This window comes from Triticum dicoccoides, chromosome 3A (assembly GCF_002162155.2).
Source record: "Triticum dicoccoides isolate Atlit2015 ecotype Zavitan chromosome 3A, WEW_v2.0, whole genome shotgun sequence".
NCBI lineage: Eukaryota > Viridiplantae > Streptophyta > Magnoliopsida > Poales > Poaceae > Triticum > Triticum dicoccoides.
The window spans coordinates 680,530,582-680,538,077 of NC_041384.1; the positions used below are offsets into that span (position 1 = coordinate 680,530,582).

Sequence of the window (7,496 nt, forward strand, 5' to 3'; positions counted from 1 at the left end):
CCCCCCCTGGCTGGCAGGCGGCACCACCGCTGGGTCGGGTCAGACAGATGAATAGATCCAATCTGGCTCGCATATTTCTCTCGCCGCGGCAACATGGCCCTGCTGCTGCTGCCGGTCTCTCTCTCTTCACCGTTGAGATCCCTGCACCTGAGACGGGATGGGTAGGTAGGATAGACTATGCCGTTTCTGCGTTTCAGCTGAGCGAGTTGCTAGTTTCCAATGTAGGACATGTGGGAACGGCGCGATACCAATTCTGTCCCGGCTTGCATGCATGTGCTCCATCTGCATACATGACACGACTCCCTGCTGAGCACATGCGTCCAAATCACCTGGGGAGAACGATGGATGCCATGATGGGGTCTGAGGAGAGCTGCTAAACTGTCTCGTTTTTCAGGGCCTCTTTGATTTTCACAAGAACGTAGAAGAAATAGAATAATAAGATTATTATTTTTCTTCCATGACACCAGTCATTCATTCTGATTCAAAGGAATGGCACGTAAGAGAAACGAAACAATTTAGCTTGCATTTTAGTTTCACAGTATAACAAAACAAAGATTCTTCAATCAACTCAAATCCCCTTTTGCACAAACAAGGCAAATGCCATTACTGAAATAGTAACAACAGCCTAATCTGACTAAGTTGTTTAGGATTCCATGTCTGCCTCCATAAACCTCGGTTTTACATATGCAATCTAATCTAATTACTGTGTTGAAGTTTTGACATCCTGCAAATCAGTCCTACAGCTCGACAAACCAGTCCTGAGACTCACATGCCAATCTAGACTGGATAATGCCGGGCTGCTATCTCAAAGATTGTAACCGACAAGTCATTATAAGGAACCTAGGCATGTTCAATCAGGAAGGGGAAGAAATGGCCTGAGGAATTAAGATGATACTTCCTTGCACTGCACAAGGAGATCACTGACATACATGCCCATGATTCCGGTGTCCTGTACAGATTCATGTATCCTGTATAAACTCGAGGGCGCAGGTACACACCAAAAAAAGCCCTCCCTCCTAATTTCAACTTGACATTCTGGCTGATCTGGGGTATCCTAAGGCTAATGGGAAAGAACAAAAGGGGGGCCATGGCCTCCACAGGAAGGAATGTTACCAAAAAACATGTGCAGAGTCTACAGAGGTGAGCATGTACACAAAATGGCACGACCCAAGCATGTTAGTCGTCAGGGCGGTGGATCTCGCCCATCAAGATGCGGTTGCTGTGGACCTTGAACCCGAGAAGCGAAGGGTCGATCTGCTTTCCTTTCTTTGCTTTCTTCTTTGTGCCCTTGCCGCCAGGGCCGCCGTCGGCGGATTCAGAGGCGTCATACTGCAAGGGGGGCTTCTTTGTGCTCTTGAGCATCTCACTGAACGAAGGACCAGAGGCGTCCTGATTGCTGCTAGGTGGGATGCCGAACGACCCTGCCTCTTTGTTGGCTGAAGCAGTGGCTTCAACGGCATGGGCTGCTGAGGTGACTCCAGATTCCATCTTATGCTCTGCACAACAAGATTACAATATCAGAGGTCAGAAACCATAAAATGGTATAAATCCTATACCGTTTTGTAGAATCCTCAAGTCAGAACAGCAAGCGGAACATTTGAAGCTATATTATAAATGAAGGTTCAGGTGGCTGAAACTGGCCTATATCCTTCCTTTTTACTATCCATCGAAAGCAAAGTGGTCTTCAGTTAATTCAATTAGCTATGCATGGATATTATTGGACTTAACATTAATGTGACTGCGGATATAAGAGTGTCACTGAAAAAAAACACATACTTTCCGCATGAGAAGAAAACCACACAGTTAGGTTGAACATGGCGTACCATCAGAAGATGCAGAAGAAGCATGGCCTGCCTTCTTGGACCTAATGGCTGAAGACAGATCCGTTGACGCTGCCTGCGAGGTAGCAGCGTGTGGGTTTGCTGTGCGCTTTAGCAGGGAATGGGAGCTTCCCTTTGGGATGCCAGTATCAACCCTGCATATTGAAAAGAAAAAAACTTGATTGAGCCTTGTACTAGAGAACCAACTGTGTGTTCACATGCCACCACTATGTGTAAACTGACAATAACAATTTGGACAAGTAAAATACCTAATGGCCTCTGGAGAAGTGAACATAAATAAAGAACATGGCATGTATATATATTAACAGAGTACTGAAGAATCACAAATCTTTGTCTAGAAGACATGGAAAGCCTAGATATCAGAACTTGGATGGGCATGCAAAAATAAAGTAATGATACTGTATATTTGTAGAAACTATATATCGGTAGTGAAAGTTCGTTGTGTGGCTTCAAAATGATAATGAAAATAGGAGTGCGGATGCAAAGTTAAGAAAAGTACCAGTTGCTGACCGCTTCAGAAAAATCAGTGTCCTCCACTGCCAAGTTTGCACTAGAACCCTGCCTTTTCCTCCTGGCTACATCATTGGCATTCCCAACCAATTGATTAGTTGATGCACTGCCACCCATCACATCTGGGAATTCTCCCCTTTGCATATCAAGCATTGTCGCAGAGCTTGATCTGAGGCCGAGTTTCCGGTTCATCTCAATATTGTTCGGTAAAATATCTAGAGTAGTTGGTCCATCCTGTCCCAAGTGCCCCATTTTTGAGAAATGTGACCTTTCTGCAAGTGGATCATCAAAAGACAACCTGTCAACAGATGATCTTAAAGGGTTATCTGCAGCAGGCTGTGCAAAGAGTGAAGAAGGGTCTTTACGTCCAAATGATACCGGCGCCGGAACATCAGGGAAACCACGAGATTGCTGTGCTTGAAGAACCAGTTTTTGATGAATCATATCACTCAATTCAGCTTCTGGGTTCCTCTCATTGTTCATAAGGGATGCCCATGCATGTGGGTTGTCAATGGGAAGGTTCATTTCCACATTCCTCCTCTGCTTCTCTGCTTCAATTTGCAACTGGTTGATGCGTGAAGCTTCCATCAGGCTATTTTGCAATTGCCCATTGGCATCTGACCAGTTCCTTTCCAGCCTTCCCATGTGAGAACCTGACAGCTGCTCCTGCAGCCTGTGTTGCTGGGGATGAACCCCTGAGGCATGCATAGGCATCTGGCCTGCAGAATATAGATCACCATGTGTTTCCATCTGACCGAGGCCATGATGACGTGCTAGGGCATTTACAACATCAGGATTTGGTAAAGGAGCCCCACCAGGCAAAGAGCCAGACCGCTCAAGGGAGTGAATACCTTGACCTCCCCTATGCAATCGTTCATGCATAGATAGGCTTCGGTCGAGATGGTCATGATGCTCCACAGATGACGACCTCTGAAGGGACTGCAGAAGATCGAATTGACCAAGTCTGGAGGCATGGCTTTGATTTGGACTAGTTCCTGTGCGGATAAATTGGCTAGGATCATCCATTGGCCAGCCCCCACTTAAATGCCGTTCTTCCTCCCTGCCCGCATGTTGTCTTATAGCATTGGCCAATTGTTGTGTTTGGAGCTGATCATGGTGCAGCCCTAAAAGAATTTGCTGCTCCAAAGGAAGCGCCTGCCTCTGGTTTGAACGTGAGAGAACATCTAGCATATCATTGTGTTGCTCCCTATGATGGCCATGCCCAAATTTTGCTTGAATGAGTTGTTCAATAGCTGCATCATGCTGCCTTTGAAAATGATGGGGTTGATGATGCAAGTCATTCAATAACTGTTCCCGGAGTAACACTTGATCGACCATGTTAGCTTGTCCGAAGTTTGAACTCTGCAACTGCTGCTGCAACATTTGTTCAAGAATCAGCTGCTGTTGTTGCTGCTGTTGCTGTTGCAGCAGCTGGGCTTGGCGCTGCTGAAGCTGCCTTTGGTGTTGCTCCTGCTGAAGCTGCCTCTGGTGCTGCTCTTGCTGAAGCTGCTGGCGGTGCTGCTCCTGCTGAAGCTGTTGGCGTCGCTGCTGGTGTTCAAGTTCAAACTGGACTCTCAAAAGGTGCTCCACCTCAGGAGCCGGTGGATTGATGGACTGTCTGTGTTGATGCAATGAATCAAACACCTGCCCTGCAAATTGTCCAGGAAATTCCAGATTGTTACGACCCATCATTTGTTCCTGCTGCAGTTGCTCCCTTCGAATCTGTGTAAGTAGCATTTGCTCCTCATAATTCAGATGACCTAGCTCAGGTTCAACCTGGGAAATTAGCCCTGACATGTTTGCATCATTGATGCTGTCCAGCCGTCCAAGGTTAACAGGCCACTCATCACGCACAACAGGGGCTTCATTCATCCGGCTAAGTGGCCCATGCCTGATATTTGCAGGTGGAATGTCCTTGGGAGCTGTCGGCTTGGGATTTCTCCGCTCATTTACACCAAGCACATTTGATGAGAGAGGCTGCTTTGGATGCATCCCTTCCAGCTCAGACCAAAGCAAACCAAGAGGGCTGAGTTCATTTTCTCTAGGGGCATCCTGCTTGGGCAAATTAGCTTCCCCCACCCCAGAACGGGAATCCAATGATGTCAATTGGAAATCTGCACGGTCATTATCAAAATCTGGTCGAGATTGACCCATGCCACTGGTAGGCCTCCCGGTGTACAACACTTCTGTAGCAAGTACAGAAAAGAATGTGAGCATTCAGAGTTTCAGACATGGATAGAGCAAGAGAATGTGAAGAAAAACACTATATAACTGAAAAGAAAGGAAACTAACCTTCAGCATCCTGACTCACAGTTTCAGGAATGCGCTGCTGACGAATATCTGGGTTTGCTTCAGTCTTTTGTGCTTCAACTGAGGGGAACCAACCAGTACGGGATTGTACCAGAGCTTCCTGGTCACCTCTTGTAGGATTGGCTGCATAATTTCCAGAGTCTGCCTTAGATGTCTGATCACTCTTCCCAAAAGAACCAGAAGTAGGAAGCGCATCTTCAAAATTGTTATGTACAGAATCCGGAGATTCAGCACTTCCACCATGGGATACAGGTGGGAGAGATTGGGGCTTATGTCCAAGGTACGGCATGAGGTCGGAAAGTGGGCGAAAAGGAGCATCATCTGGAGCCTGAGCTAGACGCACAGGTAGCTCCAATCCAAAATATCCATCTTCATACCAGGAGACTATATCAGTACCCATAAATGGACCCTGCACACCTCCTTGAGGATCCAGATAGTATAGGGTCAACTCCTCTGGGTAACTATCCTGGCCACCAGCTTTTGTTTCAGTGTAACTAGCCTGGCCAGTAGGATAGTCAACATTTACATTCAACTGAGCATTTGAATCATCAGGTAACTTAGTGCTAGGATCGATATCAGCACTTGGCTTGACCTCATTAAACTTTGTCTCTTCCCTGATGCCAGAAAGTCCATGTGGATGACTGGGAGCATTTTCCTCGGTAGGCTTCTTTGGTGGGCCTGTAATACCACCTGCGAACATCCCTTCATTGTAAAAAGCATCCTTCTCTGATATTAAGGCAGCAGATCCTTCATGACTTAACCCGCTAAATGCTTCAGCGCTTTTATCCTTGTTGGCATCAATACCAAAAGCTGGATTGGAATAACAATTGTTATATCAGATTTACACAAAGGAACAGAAGAATCATGACAGACGGTAATATATGCATTCCATGATGTGCATACCTTCAAGATCTTTGTTTCTCTCCTTTTGGAGTGCAGTTGTATTCGTCGCTTCACTGCTGGTGACCCTGCCCTTCCTAATATCTTCCAAAACAACCTGTATAGCACACAAACGGATAAATAAACTGGGTAGTAGTGATAAAAGTTAACAGGTGAACAGCCACTTTAAAAGAAACCATGAAGGACATTGCTAAAGTGTTACCTCTTCATTGTTATCAGGGGTGACAAAGGCTAGTGGCTTAACAGAAGTAGAGAGTGTTATGGGAGGAACTTCTTCCAGCATCCGTCGGCCATCTTCAAATGACTGCACAACCTTTTGTTGCCTGTATATGTCAAGAAGTTTACCCCTTGGGTAGCGAAAAGCACCAGCAGTTGCCGCACGCCTCCCATACACAGGTGGAGCACCAATTGGCCCAGCAGATGATGGACGGCTGAAGGATGGAACTGAGTTGGGGTTTGCCCTGCCTCTTCCAGGGGCAAAACCAACATTCGATTCCTTCACACGTCCTTTCTCCAATCCAAATCCTGGAGCAGCACGGTATGTCGCTGTACCACTGGTCTGAGTCTCCTGCCGGTGACGAGGTCTCCATTTATCACGGGAGTCTGACTCAGGCAGCAGCCTTACAGGAAGTGTCTGTTTCTCACCATGAGGTTCATCCTTTTCTGCATCCATCTTCTTTTCTGGTTTGGAGTCCTTCTCCTTGTCGTCAGGTCCCCATCTTAATGACCATTTTCCATCACGCCTACCTTCATTCCCTGAGTTTCGGGTGGAGCCATCATCCCACCTTCCAGATGTTGGAGCTGCCCGCGAATCATTGTTGTCCCTTGCAGAAACATTGTCAGATCGGCGATCGTTTTTACGGTTCTCCACCTCCCGGTCCACTTCCTTCTTGTGATCCCTCCTCCCAAGTAAGCTCGTCTCCCTCTCCTCATCAAGCCAACCAGCATCAAATGCATTCCGACGGCGCTCTTTCTTGGCCCCAGAACCTTCAAGCATCCTCACATCTTTCTCAGAAGGTTCAAGCAAGGACCCATGAGGCGCTGAAATCTGCAAAGAGGTGTTCTGCACAGTTAATACATGCTTGTAGCAGCTTGTACCAGCACCCAGTAAACACCCTAGGTAAATAACACTTACTTAAAACTCCTTACTACACGCACACAGTCTGAATGGATACAGAAATAGGACATCAGTGACAAACCTTGGCATCGCTTGGTTTGGCATAAAGCCACTGAGGGGACAGAGGAATGCTGTTCTCCAGGTGCTGCTGATCTGCAAGAGCAATAGATTTTCAGGGTCAACGACTCAGTAAAACCAAGCTATGTATCAAACACGTACTCAATAACAGCTCGCACACGCACTCAGACTGCCACCCAAAAGGCAAACAAGCAAGCACACAGTCGCGCGCACGAACACACAGGTCCACACGTGCACACACGCAAACACACTATCAGCAACCATTCCATTTCCCATGAACCAAATCCTACATACAGTAGAGCAAAAGACAGCCTACGTGCCATGGTAATCCCTCAACAGCTAATACCAAAACAAAACAAACGAACAAGACAGAACCGAAGCAGCAGTGATGTGGTTCCGGGAGAAACAAAGGTACGGACCTTTGGGATCGTCGACGAAACCCATGGCGGCGGCGGTGGACCTATCCTCCTCGATCCCGAGCGAGAGGACATCTGCGAAACAAGCACACATCAAATCGGGGGCGCGCACCAGCAGGCCACACAGATCTACCCATACGCTAACCAGGCCAACCGACGGGCGGGCGAGGCAGATCGGATCTCCCCGCCCGCAGGCCAGGGAGGGCGGCGGATCGGGCAGGGCTCACCTTTCCCGAGCGCCGCGAATCGATCCAGCTTCCTCTCGGCCATGGCGGATCCGAGCGCGCGAGGGAGGGAGTGAGCTAGGGTTTCGGGCTGGCGGCG

The 7,496-nt window shown here is 47.7% G+C and overlaps 1 protein-coding gene across 2 annotated transcripts; it reads right to left on the reverse strand.

Annotated features, from left to right (window-relative positions):
* Positions 1-832: 832 nt before the first annotated feature.
* LOC119270147 (protein ESSENTIAL FOR POTEXVIRUS ACCUMULATION 1-like) lies at positions 833-7,490 on the reverse strand. 2 transcript variants are annotated; one of them, XM_037552116.1, is made up of 10 exons: positions 7,400-7,490; positions 7,176-7,247; positions 6,761-6,831; positions 5,764-6,609; positions 5,565-5,658; positions 4,644-5,471; positions 2,717-4,537; positions 2,341-2,623; positions 1,824-1,975; positions 833-1,496 (listed from the first exon to the last, which is right to left on the reverse strand). In XM_037552116.1, the coding sequence occupies exons 1-10, from the start codon at positions 7,440-7,442 to the stop codon at positions 1,177-1,179; spliced, it is 4,530 nt and encodes a 1,509-aa protein (XP_037408013.1). In that variant the 5' UTR covers positions 7,443-7,490; the 3' UTR covers positions 833-1,176. The 2 variants fall into 2 exon arrangements, with proteins under 2 accessions (XP_037408013.1, XP_037408012.1); XM_037552115.1 differs by having other exon boundaries at positions 2,341-4,537.
* Positions 7,491-7,496: the final 6 nt, after the last annotated feature.